We start from the raw sequence: 16,018 nt of genomic DNA on the forward strand, positions 1-16,018 counted from the left end.
TGGTATTGGGTGGATGATGTCAGTATCAGCAAGTTCATCTCTGGCCATAGCGAATATCCTGCCTGTGTTTGGCATCCCAGCTTTTCACAAGGTGGGTCTGTCTGTCTCTCTCATAAAATATAGAATTGTGTACAACTAAGAAGACCCATACACATACACAGGTTTTCAGCAACAGCAAACAAACTAGAAACAAACATATTAATTATAATGGTGTGATGAAATATACAGTAATTAAAAGAATGACAAGGAAGAAACTTCAAGACACACATTATTTTTAGGCACTCCTTCATCAAAAAAAAAAAAAAAAAACAACTTCAGAAAAAGTATGGACTAATACAACGTATGTATATCTTAAGGCCACACAAAACAGAAAGAATCAACTCTGGTTTCAAAAAGAGCTTTAAACTGACAGGTAATTGTGAAGCCCTTGGCTTGCTGTGCAGCCCAGACCGCCTTCTATCCACTAATTCACATGCCAATATATAATCCAAAATCTGATCTGGTCTTGCTTGGACACAGGGTTTGAGTGGGGCCCTCTGAGGCTTCTGGACAGGTGCGAGAGCAAATAAAGCCCAGAGCCCCACCCACTCGTTCCCACGCATGATGTCAGTTACAACCGCGGAGTCCCTGCAAGTCACGCGCAACACCAGGCCCCCAGGGCAGCATCTGAGTCACGTCTGGAATTCGGGGGTCCTGCACATGACGTACAACAAGCAGGAGGAGAAAGAGCCGAAAGACTGACAGAAGGAGGACGGTGATGATGGATTTGGCAGCTCGGGTCCAGCCTTGCTGGAAGCTAGTCATTCCAGGGCAAGGTGGGGAGGGCAAGAGGCGGGCGGAGGAAGGGGGTCGCAGAGGGCAGAAGGGGTGAGGGGGTAGAAACAGGCAGACAGAGAAATGGAGAGACAGACAGGAGGAGCAATGAGAAAGACTGCTCCAGAGCCAAAAACATGCATTTCCTTATGCCTAACTGAGTTCAAGATGGAGCTTTTGTACTTGTTTTTTGTATCTTGCTTCTATGATATAGAAACAAGAACCATCTGTAATTTGGATTCATCCCAGGGACCCCTGCCTGCCCCCTCGAGAGCACACACAGGCTCACGCTAGACAGAGTACCAATGACCACACTTGGAAGGTGTGATGCATTCCAAGGGCAAAAACAATTCCCAGAGGATGTCCCGCTAGTCTTCCATTTCCCGCAGGCAAGCTTCTTTGCAGACTCCTTTAGGATAACAGTTTACAGTCCCCAGTGCCCCCTGGAACAATTTGTGAAGCTTTTCCTGCCTGTATTTAAGTGGACACCCAGGCTCTACCCAGAACCTACTGAATTTTCAGAGGTGCAGCATAAATATATGTAGGAAGTTTTTTTTCTCTCCTGAAGTGCCCAGGTCTTTCTGAAGTATATGAAGTAAACTGTTACTTCAGACTTTGAATAGCAATATGCCAGCTGATAGTTAAATATCATAAAGGTCTCCGTCTGCGTCTTAGCTGAATCTTCTACTCTACGGCTCCAGTTTTTAAAAATTCGATATGTGCTCAATCAATATAAACTGTTATTATTATCTAGGCTAAAAGTTCCTTACCTGTGGGTGGTCAGGAGGACTGGCATTAGCCAACTCTGCTACTAATAATACCAATTTTCTACTTGATATATTATCACCACTACCCATGTTATTACTATGTGCCAGGCACTCTTTCTAGCATTGTACACAGAGCATTATTTCTTTTGATTAAGCATCCATAACCCCCTGAGGAAGGAACTACCGTTATCCTCATTTTGCCAGTGAAAAATTAAGCCCAGAGAGGGTAAATAATTTGACCTGGGTCACATAGAAAAGGCCAGCACTGGGGTTTCAAAGTCAGAGCTCAAAGCCATTCCCCACTGCCCTGGTTTATCATATGTGCCTTGATCCCAGTCTTTATTGATTTCTTAGCTCCTTCCTCTTTGATTCTTTATCTTCCTCTCATTTTCTGATTTTATGTCTACATCACTGATCAAGTGGTGGCTACCTTCCTCCATAAAATCCCCAAGATTCTCACCAGTATGACTGCCAACACCCAAGGGCTCATTTCCTGTCCTAAGGAGCCTGAAAAGGCTCCAGGCCAGGAGTTTCAATGACCATTTCCTTCCTAGATCCTCTCCTAGACCAAAATCAAGAATCATCAAGGAACTACCATGTGACCCAGCAATTCTACTCCTGGGTCTATTTCTGAAAGAAACAAAAACGCTAATGCAAAAAGATTCATGCAACCCAATGTTTACAATAGCACTATTTACAACTGCCAAGATGTGGAAGCAGTCTAAGTGTCCAAAATGACGACTGGATAAAGAAGATGAGCGTGTGTGTATGTGTGTATATACATACATATACACACAAATAAACATACAATGGAATGCTTTTCAAAAAGAATGAAAGTTTGCTACTTGTAGCAACATGGATGAACTTAGAGGGTATTATGCCTAGTGAAGTAAGACAAAGAAAGACAAATACTCTATGATATCACACGGGGAATCTGAAAAATACAAAAACTAGTGAATATCAAAAAAGAAGCAGGCTCACAGATATAGAGAACAAGCTGTAGTTATCAGTGGTGGGGGAGGGCAATAATGGGGAAGGGGCGTGAGAGGTACAAGCGCTTACGTATAAAAGTAGCTGCAAGGATATATTGCACAACAGAGGGAATGGAGCCATACAGCCTTTTAAAATTGTGAATCACTATGTTACACACCTGTAACTTTATAATATTGTTCACCAGTGTGCGTGTGTTATTCGCGCAGTTGTGTCTGACTCTCTGGGACCCCACGGACTGTAGCCTGCCAGGCTCCCATGAAGACAAGGGGAGAAGACAGCCATCAACAAGTCAAGGACAGAGGCCTCAAGAAAAATCAACCCCGTTGACACCTTGATCTCAGATTTCCGCCATCCAAACTTTATTAAGCCACTCTGTCTGTGGTTGTTTGTTATGATAGCCCATGGTGTTTAGTCTCTAAGTCACGTCCGACTCATTTGCAGCCCCAAGAACTGTACCCCACCAGTCTCCTCTGTCCATAGGATTTCCCAGGCAAGAATACTGGAGTGGGTTGCCTCTCCCTTCTCCAGGGGATCTTCCTGACCCAGGGATCGAACCCAGATCTCTCTTATTGCAGGCTGAGTCGTCACCATCTGAACCAAAGGGAAGCCCACTGTACACCAACTACAACTCAATTAAAAAAGCAAGCAACAACTAAAAGAAGAGTAACTGAGGAAGGAATTCATCACAGATCATCACAATCCTGAGAGAGAGAGAGAAACAGTCACCACTACCCACTTTACAGATGAGAAAACTGAGGCACAGCACCCAAGATTCACAGTTCTGGTGCTTGGGAGACTGATGCTCAGCAGCCATGCTTTAATAGGCTGAGCACACAGGGAGGAAGGATCAGCCTTTGTCTTCCCATGAGAGCATCCTCCAGATCAGCCTGGGGACCCTGCTCTCTGGCAAGAACCTTGGCAATTAAAAAAAAGGAGACTGGCTGGCATTTTGCAAAAGGTGTTGTTCTGAGCAAATTATCATCTTCACAAACCATGCCTGAAGAGGGCCTATAGAAAAGAGGCAAAAAAAAAAAAAAAAAAAAAAAATCTTTTTACCATTGATGAAACAAGTCAAAATCTAAGAAAACATCTCTGACTTGGGTCAGCCTGTGTTCAAAAACTTGTAAATAGAACCCAGTCTAATCCTTAATTTCACGTGATGCTCTCAAGTGACTGAAAAGTTCCAAGGGGGTGTGTGTCAGGCAGCAAACCTCTGCTGGTTAACGAGGCCTCCCAAAGCAAGAGTCTCTGCTTTCTTTCTGCCTGTCTGGACTAAGGTCATTTAACTTCAGCCCATTGATGAATGGAAATCAGTTTTCTAAAGACTCCAGGCAGCCAGCGACCAGCAACAGCAACTCAACAGTGGAGCTGAGTCATAAAATACTTCTGAAAAAGAGCGAGATCAAAGTGCCCCCATTGAAATCCAATTGCTTCCAAAGCTCCTTGCAGGGACCCAGGCTCTCCAAAGAATGGTCCCTTCAGTCATAGTCCAAAAAGACCACCACCAGGAAAGAGACAATGGGGATGAGAGGGCAGCCAGCCATGGAGGAGAAATGCCACTTACGGTTTAATGACTGGGGACAAAGCAGCAAGAAACGAAAACCAAGTGAAGAAATCGGAACCAGGGCTGGAGGGACCCTGTGGTACCCACTCCACTCGGAGCCCCTGATGTGATGCCGAAGCTAGAGCCTAATCTGAGACTGGATAGAAGACGCCAGAGGAACTGCTCAGCTCTCTACCATTCTCGCCAGCCAGGTCCGCAGCGGAGGTGATTAATCAGAGGTAAACGATAGATCTGGGTGGAAATGCAGCACAGGTAGGTAGCATCTTTGCGTGCCCCTTCCCTGGACCTTCATGTTGTGAATGGAGCTGAGTCTCCAGACTTCTCAACCAAGAGGTGCATTTTCCCAACTGGAAGACATAGTAACTGGATTCATCAGGTACTATTCAAGGGCAAATCATCTTAGACCTAATGATTCCTCTTCCTTGGTGAAGCCTGAAACCCTGGCAAGTTGTTGATGGAAGCGTAGCTTAAAGGGGAGGAGGGCGGGGAAGTCATCAAGTTCGTCAAAATTTGACCTCTTGGAGCTGCACCATGCATGTGAGCACATTAAAGGTGAGAAATGTATGAGAGCAAGGACATCTGCCTAATTAAAGTTTCCCGAACCTTATGGGAATGTATGGCCATGAAACCACTCATGGGGTCATTAAACCCTTTTATGCCTCAACACCTCTTAAGAGTCAGAAATCAAAACATAATATTATAGTATCTCTTTTAGGAATCATTGCTTTGGTGATTTTCCTGCCACTGAGTGTTAGTTGCTTAGTCCTGCCCGACTTTTTGTGACCCCATGGACTATAACCAGCCAGGCTCCTCCATCCATGGACTTCTCCAGCCAAGAATACTAAAGTGGGTTGCCATTCCCTTCTCCAGGGGGTCTCCCTGACCCAGTGTCTCTTGCATTACAGGCACATTCTTTACCATAGAGTTATCAGAGAAGTCTACTAGACTATAAAGAGAGGTTCCCTGAAAAACAGGTTCCATGATCAAATTAGTTGGGGAAACTTAAACAGAGTTAAGCAAAATCTATAACATACGGCATTTCTGAGTTGTTAACATGCTAATCTAAAACCACACTCCATGAACCATTTGTTCCAGGGCTCTGTTGAATCACAACTTAATTCAAAATAAAATAGCAATTTCTGGGTCTCACATCTCCACTCCATTTCTTGCTATGAAGCAGAATATAGCATCTACCTTTCTTCCACCTGGGGCATGCAGGATCTCAGTTCTCAAACCCACGACCCCTGCAGGGGAAGCAAGGAGTCTTAACCACTGGACCATCAGGGAAGTTCCCACAGCATTCCCTTTGCTTGCAGTTTTCTCCACCCCGTGCTCCCAACAGTGCCTGACATAACAGAAGTTCATCAATAATTGAATGACATAATCTTTCAATGTATCTTTCCAGTCAGTTCTCCAAATATGACACTTCTACTAAGTTTCAGAGACAGGCTCAGTCTGTCAGACCAACAGCAGATGTAAAAACAATTTGCTTACAGTGTTCAATGTCTTAATCCAAAGGTTCTCTCATGTTAGCATGTATTAGAATCATTTGGAGAATTAAAAAAAACATATTCCTGGGCCCAGCCTCATTGACCTTCTGTTGTACGTAAAGACACTGAAATTTTTAATACCTCAAGTGAAGCTGGGGCTTCCCTGGCGGCTTAGTGGTAAAGAATCTACCAGCAATACAAGAGAGGCAGAAGACATGAGTTCGAGTCCTGGGTTGGGAAGATCCCCTGGAGGAGGAAATGGCAACTCACTCCAGCATTCTTGCCTGGGAAAGTCCATGGACAGAAGAAGCTGGTGGGCTACAGTCCACGGGGTCGCAAAGAGTCAGACACAACTGAGCACACAGGCACGCAAGTGAAGCTACTGTAGCTGATCACACTCTGAAAATTATTGTCCTCCTGAAAAAAGAGCAAAAAAGTTCCACTTTTGGGGGCAGATCCATATCTTAGATCTCCTCATTTGCAGGAAGAAAGACAGGTTTCTCCTAACATCCCAGAAAACAAAATCAAGAAACACAGATGAAAGTCATAAGAAGGTAGGTTGAATGTAGTTCAACATTAAGATGAAGGGTCTCCTGACAATGCATGGGCTTCCTGGATGTGATAAGCATTTCATCTAAGTGGTACTCAGGGGAAGCTGGGTATAGTGCAAAGTATGCACATGGCAGAGAGTGATTAGATCCAGTTCGTCTGCAACCCTGAGATTCTGGGACACAGTTTTGCAAACTCAGATAATGTTCACAGGCTGTAGGGCCACCAGGTGTAGGGGGCAGTGGCGGGCTGGAGAGAGTTAGATCCTGCTGAAATTCAAAATATAAAAACCACCACCTCCAGAAATAATGGTAGGCAGGATTCACAAATAGAAGTTTGCAACTCCTGTTTGATGGGTTATTCCAAGTAAATAAGAATTGATACTTTCAAACTGTGGTGCTGGAGAAGACTCTTGACAGTCTCTTGGACAGCAAGAGATTAAACCAGTCAACCCTAAAGGAAATCAACCCTGAATATTCACTGGAAGGACTGATGCTGAAGCTCCAATACTTTGGCCACTTAATGCGAAGAGCCGACTCATTGGAAAAGACCCTGATGCTGGGAAAGAATGAAGGCAAAAGGAGAAGGGGGCAACAGAGGATGAGATGTTTAGATGGCATCATGGACTCAATGGATATGAGTTTGAGCAAGCTCTGGGAGATAGTGAAGGACAGGGGGGCCTGGTGTGCTGCAGCTCATGAGGTCACAGAGAGCTGGACGTGGCAGCAACTGAACAACAACAAACTGCCTACTTCTGAATAAAATGAGATCTACCATGGGGGAATGGCAGCCCACTCCAGTACTCATGCCTGGAGAATTCCATGGATGGAGGAACCTGGTAGGCTACAATCCATGGGGTCTCAAAGAGTCTGACATGACTGAGCAAATTCACTCACTATCATGCAGGGCAGGTACATTTTAAGAGAATATTTTGAACAGAATTTAATTGTGAATTATTAAATCCCCTGCTTGAGAAATCCTAACTGGAGTAGGTATACATGCATATATATTCATATATATTTCACTGTTAAAATCTTTGGGCTTCTCTGGTGGCTCAGTAGTAAAGAATCTGCCTGCCAATGCAAGTTCAATCCTTGACTTGGGAAGAGCCCCTGGAGGAGGAAATGGCATTCCACTCCAGTATTCTTGCCGGGAAAATTCCACGGACAGAGGAGCCTCGTGGGGTCCATGGGGTCACACAAGAGTTGGACAGGACTGAGCAAGTGCGTGCGTGCACACACACACACTCACACACACACTCTAACCCTTCTACCCTTTCTAAGCCACTCCTGGGATTTCCCTAGCCATCAAGATAATGGTTAGCCTTCCTTTCAGTATTCTGTTATCTAAAGGTGACTTCTTACTTTTTTAATACACACTGATGCATACTAGGAAGTTGCCAGCACCTTGAAAGCCATTCTGTTGCCAGTTGTCCAGCCTCACTCTTGGTGAAACTCTGATGTAGACATTTCAGACATTTCATCTCTCTGTCTCCTTAGTGATTCCTCAGTTGGAGCCTCAGGTCATCTTCCAGTGCTCACTATTGCCCCTCAATAGTGTTTCATATGCAGATCAGTGCACTGTTAGAGGTGCATAGCCATGCTATCAAAGATAAGTTGGCAAAGGTGCTTTTGCTCAGAATTCTTGCTTCTATTCACAAAGAAAGGGAAAAGCACCACAATTTGGGCTGAAGACACTTGCAGAAATGCCCCACTTGCAAAAGCTTGCTTTACACCACTTTGCTTTTACAAAAGACGTTAAAAAACAAAAAAACCCAGAGCAAAAATGGCGATGAGTGTTCATCTGTGGGTTTTCCAGTGAGCCCTTACAGAGGCAGCACTCACCCCCAGCAGGGGAAGTAGCACCACCAAGCCCCCTCTGGGAACTGCCCTCAGCACCTGTGCATCAAGCTCCTGCAGCTCTGAGCTGAGTCTGTGAGCCGCTGTGCTCCACGCCACTTTATTCTGCGCACTCACTGCCAAGATGTGTCCTAAGGTAACTGCTTCTTTGCTTTTGTCATTTTGGCTCACAGAAGGCTTCATAGGAAGACTCTACTTTCAGATAACAGAGACACTTATATACCATTGCTTGTCCATATATGATATATTAATAGAGCATAAAAGAGGGTATAGAAGTGGCCAGTAGGCACAAGAAAGGATTCAACTCCATTAACCACCAGAACGATTCAAATGAAACCCATAATGTGGTACTGCTTCACATCCACCAATGGGAGTGGCTAAAACGGAGAAGAGAGATAATAGCAAGTGTTGATAAGGGTCTGAAGCAACTGGAACTCTCACACACTGCTGATGGCGGCGTCAATTAGTTCAACCACTCTGAAAAGCTGTTTGGCAGAATCTAGCAAAGGAGAACATATACATTTTACCCTATGACCCGGAAACTTCAGTCTTCACTATTTCAAACAGAATGTGCCTGTAAGCTTACCAAAAGGCAGAGACAAGAATGTTTGGTAGTACTTCTCACAACAGCCCCTAACTGGAAACAATTTCAACCACCACTAACAATTAGAAACAACACAGAACATCCATACAGAGGAATATTGTATGACCCTCTCTCAAGTAAAATTTTTTTAAATAGATGAATCAAGCTATGTTACAAATTAGGAAAGCGGTTACTTCTGGTGGGCAGTGACTGGAAGGGGATGAGGGATGGGGGATGGTCTTTCAGGGCACTGGTAATGTCCTATTTGATCTGGCTGTTGGTTACAGGGATGCAAACTTTGTGAAAATTCATTAGGCTGTACACCATGATTTTTGCACTTTTCTGTATATATACTACAATAGAAGTTACAAAAATTAATACAGAGCAGTGTCTCAGCTTTTTCAGTTGGGGTTTAATCCTCTTCCCTGTGTTATTTTTCTTTTTGTTTGATTAAGGATGGCTGTATGGGTTTATATCTTGCAGTTCTTGGCGGGGACGTGGGGAGGTGTGTGATGCAAGAGAGATAAGCTTGATACCTTCCCCACCCCATACCTAGTGGGCCCTGATGGGGTAAACCAACTGGTAATTAGACTCAGATGCTGAGAGATGGCAGAAGTCTTAGAAATCACTTCACGTGGTTCAGGAAAGGAAACCGAGGCCCAGAGAAGTAAAGTTAATTAAGTATATGTGGCTGGTTTGTTGAAAAACAGAAACAGAATGTGAAGTCCATGGTTTCAACTTATACTGGCCTTATAAAAAAAGAGTGAAATAATGCCCCTTGCAGCAACATGGATGGGCCTAGAGATGAGCATATTAAGTGAAGTCAGAAAGAGAAAGGCAAATGTCATATGGTATCACTTATAATGTGGAGTCTAAAATGATACAAACAAACTTATTTCCAAGACTCACAGACTTGGAAAACAAATTTATGATTACCACAGTGGAAAGGTGGGGGGGAGGGATGGGGATAAATTGGGAGTTTGAGATTAACATGTATATACTACTAAGTATAAAACAGATAATCAACAAGGACCTACTGTATAACACGGGCAACTCTACTCAATATTCTGTGATAACCTATATGGGAAAGAAATCTGAAAAAGAATCGATTATACATATACATATAACTCAATCACTTTTCTGTACACCTGAAATACAACATCGAAAATCAAATTATAGTCCAAGGGGACAACAGAGGATGAGATGGCTGGATGGCATCACCGACTCGATGAACATGAGTCTGAGCAAGCTCCGGGAGTTGGTGATGGACAGGGAGGCCCGGAGTGCTGCGGTCCATGGGGTCGCAAAGAGTGGGACACGACTGAGTGACTGAACTGAACACATAAAAATTGAATTAAAAAATAAAAACAAACAAAAATCAGATTGGTATGCAAAGGAAAAAATGTATGGGCTTCCCAGGTGGTGCAGTGGTAAAGATTAGGAGTTTGTGATTTACATATATACACTTCCATGCATAAAATAGGCAATCAAAAAGGACCTACTGTATAACACAGGCAACTCTACTCAATATTCTGTGATAACTCATATGGGAAAAAATCTGAAAAAGAATGTGTGTGTATATGTGTGTGTGTGTGTGTGTGTGTGTGTGTGTATAAACTCAATCACTTTGCTATACACCTGAAACTAACACTACATTGGTAAATCAAACTATTGTCCAATATAAAATAAAAGTCAAATTGAAAACATAAAAACAAACAAAATCAGACTGGCATGCAGAGAAAAACTGTATATTGGCCTTATACACAGGCAGATGTGGTTGCCAATGACTTCTTTCACTTCCATCCCAGAGATGAAACTGTGTAGCCTGCCTCATTCTACATATGAAGTAGCTCTTTTTTCCCTGTTCTAAAGTGAATCTCCTTCTTAGGAGAAATAACCCAGCATCTATGAATATGGGATCAGATGATCAGGGTCAGATTTCCTATCACTCATAGACGGTGGAATCCTGAGCTCATCCAACGTGAGGAGACTAAGTGCCTTCCGAGAACTGCTGTAGCTCTTTGCATGTAGGAAGTCACGTCACCCCCACAGCCCTTCATGCTATTCCCACTGCAGAGATAAAGACGCTAAGACACAGGGAGGTTCGTAGCTTGCCCAGGGTCCTTCTAGTAAGGGCTAGTGTGAAGATGACCTTGGACAGACTGCTCCCAACCACTGGGTTATGTGCAATGGGGTGGTTTAAGCCACTGTGATGGAGGGCCTAACCTCCTTCTGAAGATGTCAGGATACTGGAATAGAAGAGAGGAGGATGCTCCCAAAAGACCAGGAGACTCATCACCACCAAAGCAACAAACCAGCCAACATGAGACATATTCATGGGTGTGGGTGCTCCCTGTGTGTATGTAAGCAGGGTAGAATGTGTAGGTCACCAGTAAGCCATGTTGTTCATTTAAACAGATGCAGCTTAGTTGAGAACTGTTACATCTTTGCTTCACTCTATAAAGACCATACCGAAACATTGTAACTCTGATTCGATGAACCCTTTTAGTTATGTGTCAAGCCACAACATGGGGGAAAAAAGTTATGTAATAAAGTTTCAGCTAGCCAAGAATATGGAAGTCCTCATTCACCAGCGCCTAAGCCCCACCCTCTTGCTGGGTCAGAGTGTATCATGTATATTATTAACTACATCCTGAATTGAGCTTTCCTCCCGTTTCCCTTCTTCTAGCCACACCAGAGCGAGACCACTGTGTGTCTCCACACACACACACACACACACTATTCTGTCAGTTACGGACACTTCCCAACCACAACACAAGATGGCATCAACCCAGATGGCCATTTGCTGGAGCACAGATGCCTGAATCCTGAGACAAGAATCGCTTATACTAATATTGCAGTCTCAAGGCTCAACAGTGAGGACTACACAGAAGGCAATAACGCTTGTCCCGAATGCTTTTAAATGCCCTTCCCTCCTGGATGTCACACGTCCCCCCACCAGCCCCCAAACACACCACATCACATTCTAAAAGGATGTCTTACTTGAGCAGGACAACACTAAGGGATTAGTGGAAAGAAAACAAGAGGCCTCCCTTCCACAGGGAAGGTCAGGCTGCTCAGGGCTGTGAATGTACTCCTGCATTAAATAACAGTTTCCCCTGTGTCAGAGCACTGTAGAGGCACGCAGCTTGTTAGATTTATATAAAGCCTGGTCTCTCAAGACTTTCCAAAGCGAATGGCATCCATCAAATTAATTTCCTCAGGGATCGTCTCAAACATGGAGAATGAAGAGGCCCAGACCAATAAACACCAAAAGAACCTTCTTAAATGGTAATTGAAGTTCTCTTAGATTTTCTTTTTCTGGGAGCAGCTTAGATTAATTCAGCTGAGAAGATTCTACGTATCAGAGCTGACAGTGTGAATATGTAGAGCTGGCTGCAAGAGCCCGGTATTACAGACGTCTGTTCATTCCAATTACACAAAACACGGGCGAGAGGGAGGCGGGGGTGCTTACCAAGCCGGCGCACGTAGACACCGCCACGGAGGACGAGCTGTCGTTTCTGATAAATCCCTGATAGAAACATCTCGGCACCGCGGGTTCCCGAGTCTCTGAGGCACCATCTTTCCCAAGTACCTGGACAATAAAGTGACTGCTCAAGATCGCCGAGGGCTTAAGTTCTAAGTGTAGTTCCTGTCCAAATGCTGAAAATCGGTAATGCAGCGAGCTGCTGGCACTCTGCGCCGATCGCTTTTTCCTGCCGTTGGACAAAATGTCGTGGGAAATATATGACCCGCCCGAGTCCACTTCTACTGGCGTGACAAAGACGTAATCTGCAATGGGAAAGGTTTAGCTGTCAGCACCCGAGCCCAGGACGCCCCCGGGGCCCCTTTCCCACAGGCTGGCAGTGAGCAGTGCACAGCTGAAAGATATTTGTCTCCACTGCCATGCACCTAGACGATATATCACTCAGAGCAGCTCATGACACGGAGAATTTTGTGATCTTGACAATTAGCTCCACCACAGTCATTCCTCCAGAAACTAAAAGTCAAGCACCGTCTTGCTGAACGTCAAGAATGTTCGTGGAAACGCCACGACTTTCACAGTCTGCAGAGAGAGGTGGACTTTTTATATATCCGTCATGGAGTCATCCACACATCAAAGTCGACTTGGAGGAGACAATATTATAACCATGAAGCCATAAAGTCAAAGAAAGGAACTTTCCCCTAAGATGATACCTCTGTGTTTAAACTACATTGGGAGCATTTGTGTGTGGGTGTGGGTGGGTGGGGGGGGGTGGGGATGGACAGAGCTTAAATTTCAAATATAACTCATGGAGCTGAGTAACTTGAGATGAAATCTCAGGCAATTAACAAGTAACTGCCGTTTTATGCTTCCAATATTAATTATACGTGATAATAAAACTCCAGCACTCATATCACTGAATGTTTTACAGAGAGCTTTCCCTGGGACAATTCCATTTAATTGTAAGCATAAAATAGAGTGGATACATAAAAATGCCTCGGAATTGTCAGGACTTCCTTCTACAGTCTGATGTTGAAAACTGCTCAGACATGTTGGTGGGGGCGTGTCAGATCAGGGGACACCTGGAAAGACGTGTTTAAAAATACCTTCCCCGTTGCTCCCTAGAGCAGCACTAATTGCTGCCTGTCCCGGAGAGCAGAAGTTAAACAACAATTTGCTGCTTGAAAAAAATGAGGCCAGCACACTGTTTTCTATCACAGGACATTGAAACTGAAAAGTATCGTCCACAAAGTGACTTGGAATATGCCCTCTGCGCATTAAAAAACACTCTGTGTTTCCACTTTCTAGGCACAGAATGGGAAACTAATTTGGATAGTGTTTAGAAAGATTCCAAATAACTAAGAGGCATGTTTGAGTCACTTGGGTCCTTGGTTACTGGAGGAGGAAAAGCAAGAGGAATTTCCCTTTTCCCAAAATAGTCAACAACTGAAAAAAAAAAGAAAGAAGGAAAGCTAAAGAATGAACAGAAGCCCTGTAGCTAGCAGGGATCAATGAGTGATATTCTATTTGGTCCTACATTTGGATTTTAAAAAATCCCAATATGGCAATTTTCAATGGTGCTTTTCTGTATATGAATCATCTGAGACTCAAACTGCTTGAGAAACTCATTCTTACAATGTTCTTGCCATCCTTCCCATTTTTTCTTCACTTCTTTAACTGGAAATACTATCTAATTGACATGCGTATTAAAAAGCAATTAAAAAAATGTTTTTCTCTTAACCTTAAAAAATTGAACAGTACACATACCACTTCTCTTAAACACCTCTACTATGTTGTTTTCCATGAACAAGGCTTTTTGATGAAACACAGCAAGAAGACACCTCCTCCCTCCCCTAGGCTAAAACCTAATTGTCAAAATCACAATGCTCCAGACAGTCTCTATGCTACATCGATTCTTACCTGCTTGTGCAAAGCCTTCTGAAGCTCTGCCTGGTCTTAGCTGGGAGGACACGCAGAAGCCTTATCCAGCCAGCCTTCCTGGAATCAGCCTGCAAAGCCCCTACCCAGACACCTGCTACTGGCTTGTTTGCAAAGGGAGGATGGACCAGTGGGCTGACGGCAATATTCAGTGGCTGTTGGGAAGAGGGCCACTCAGAGCCCCTGCAGTGAGTGATCTGATTAATCAGCCCAAGGGCTGCCTAACATGAGGTGCTTACAGGTGGCGACTGGAATGGAAGGGATCTCAAGCCATTTGGCCCTGATGAAACAATGAGGGGTTGTTTTAGAAACTGGAGCCAGCTTTTCTGGTTGTACAAATGGTGAATTTCTCAAGGGCAAATTCCTGGCTCTCCTGGGTCCCCTCACTCACCCACTCCTGGGTGGCACAGCCTTTTCCATGAATCCCCGAGAGGAGGAGATAAGGCCGCGCAAGGCTGAAAACGTGATAGAACCCCAGAAGGACATCAAGGTCTTGCTATAGAAATCTTGGGTCAGGAATTAGCTGTTCTCCAGCAGCTGATGGGACAATGGAAACAAGGATTTTCCTTCCAGGTGCCAGGGAGAAGTTAATAAATAACAAGGAAAGCATGTTCTGGATGTTTGCAGCCAGGAAACCTCAGAAGAGGCACCCCCCTCTCCCACACCCCCAGAGAAGCTGCTTGCTTTCCTCTGGTGATCTTTGGGAACAAAAGAAGAGAACAGGGAGCAAGAAGATGGGAAAGGAATAAAGGAACAGGAGTGGAGAGGTGAGGGAGGGAAGGTGGGGGAGAGGGGACGTGTTCTTTCTCGAAAGAAGAAGGAAATGAAGAAAGTGCCTCTTGATATCAGCCACCTGGTCAATGTCCATTCACTTCCTAATTTCTCACCGCAGCACAGATTTTTCTTTCTTTCTTTTTTTTTTTTAGGGAAAGGGGGAAAGGCCTGTTTTCTCCTTTATGCGACTTGCAGCTTGAGGCCCTGATTCCCATGATAAAATCAAAGTCCTGGCCACATCCCCCCTCTCCAAACAGGCCCAGTGTATCCAGGACACGCGCACACCTGCCACGTGGGGGAAAGGCGGGGAGTTCTTCTACCTTGTCTCTCTTTGGAAGGAAAGAAGGGACAAAGTGCCTGGAAAAGCTCTTCTGGGGGCGGGGAGGGGGCGAATACGAACCCTGGTTTAATCCGCTGCCATCCCCGCCGCGGCTGTCACTGGCTAAGGCTGCGGCGACCGACGCGCAGCAGAGGCAGCAAAGCTGGAGCGCCTGCAAAGGAAAAAGTGACCCCGCGCGTGAGGACGCGGCGGGGCCGGCGTCCCGGGCCCCCCGCCGGCAGCGCGCCCCTCGCCCGGCACCTGCCTTAGCCACGCGCCCGCGCCCGGCCGGCCCCCACGGCGGGCCCGAGCGGGCGGCGGGGAGGGCGCACGCGAGCAGGAGGGCGCACTCCATGGTCAGGGGCGGGCGCGGCGGCTGCGGGCGGCGCGCATTCTCCCCGCCGCCCCGGAGCGCGGCGCTCCAGGTGCGGCGCCAGGTGGGAGCCGCCGTCGCCGCTCACATCGCGGGCCGGACGCCCCGGGACTCCCCGGCTGCGGCTCCCGGCGCCCGCGCGCCTGCCCGCCCGCCGGTGCCGGCTCGCGCCGCGCCGCCTGCTCCTCCCGGGGGCGCCCCGGGGCCGGGGCGGGCGCGCGCCTCGGAGCGCAGACGGCCTGGGCGCTGTGTCCGCGCCCGCCCTGCGGTCCGCGCGTCGCTCTCAGTCGGGGTGAGCGTCTGAGGCTCGCGGGGCCAGCAGCGCCAGCTGGCTCCCCCGGCGCGCCGGAGCCGAGCGCCCGCCTCTCCACCGCACGGTGATTGGCGACCAGCGGCTCCCGGGCTCGTCCGAGCCCCCGGGCTGGTGCGAGGGCGTGGGATTCCCCGCTCCGACTCCGAGGGAGGGGGCGCAGGGGGAGGGGAGGCTGGGGGAGGGAGGGGGAGGAGGGACC

General features: G+C 46.2%; 1 protein-coding gene across 1 annotated transcript in view; it reads right to left on the reverse strand.

The window, feature by feature from the left end:
• Positions 1 to 15,622, reverse strand: part of ADAMTS18 (ADAM metallopeptidase with thrombospondin type 1 motif 18) — a 145,005-nt gene extending 129,383 nt beyond the window's left edge. Inside the window, 3 exon segments of the mRNA XM_043898096.1 lie at positions 12,094 to 12,410; positions 15,215 to 15,305; positions 15,399 to 15,622. Of these exon segments, the coding sequence (XP_043754031.1) occupies positions 12,094 to 12,410; positions 15,215 to 15,305; positions 15,399 to 15,488 (498 nt within the window). The 5' untranslated portion in view covers positions 15,489 to 15,622.
• Between the last annotated feature and the right edge of the window lie 396 nt (positions 15,623 to 16,018).

Source organism: Cervus elaphus, chromosome 4 (genome assembly GCF_910594005.1).
Source record: "Cervus elaphus chromosome 4, mCerEla1.1, whole genome shotgun sequence".
NCBI classification, from domain to species: Eukaryota; Metazoa; Chordata; class Mammalia; order Artiodactyla; family Cervidae; genus Cervus; species Cervus elaphus.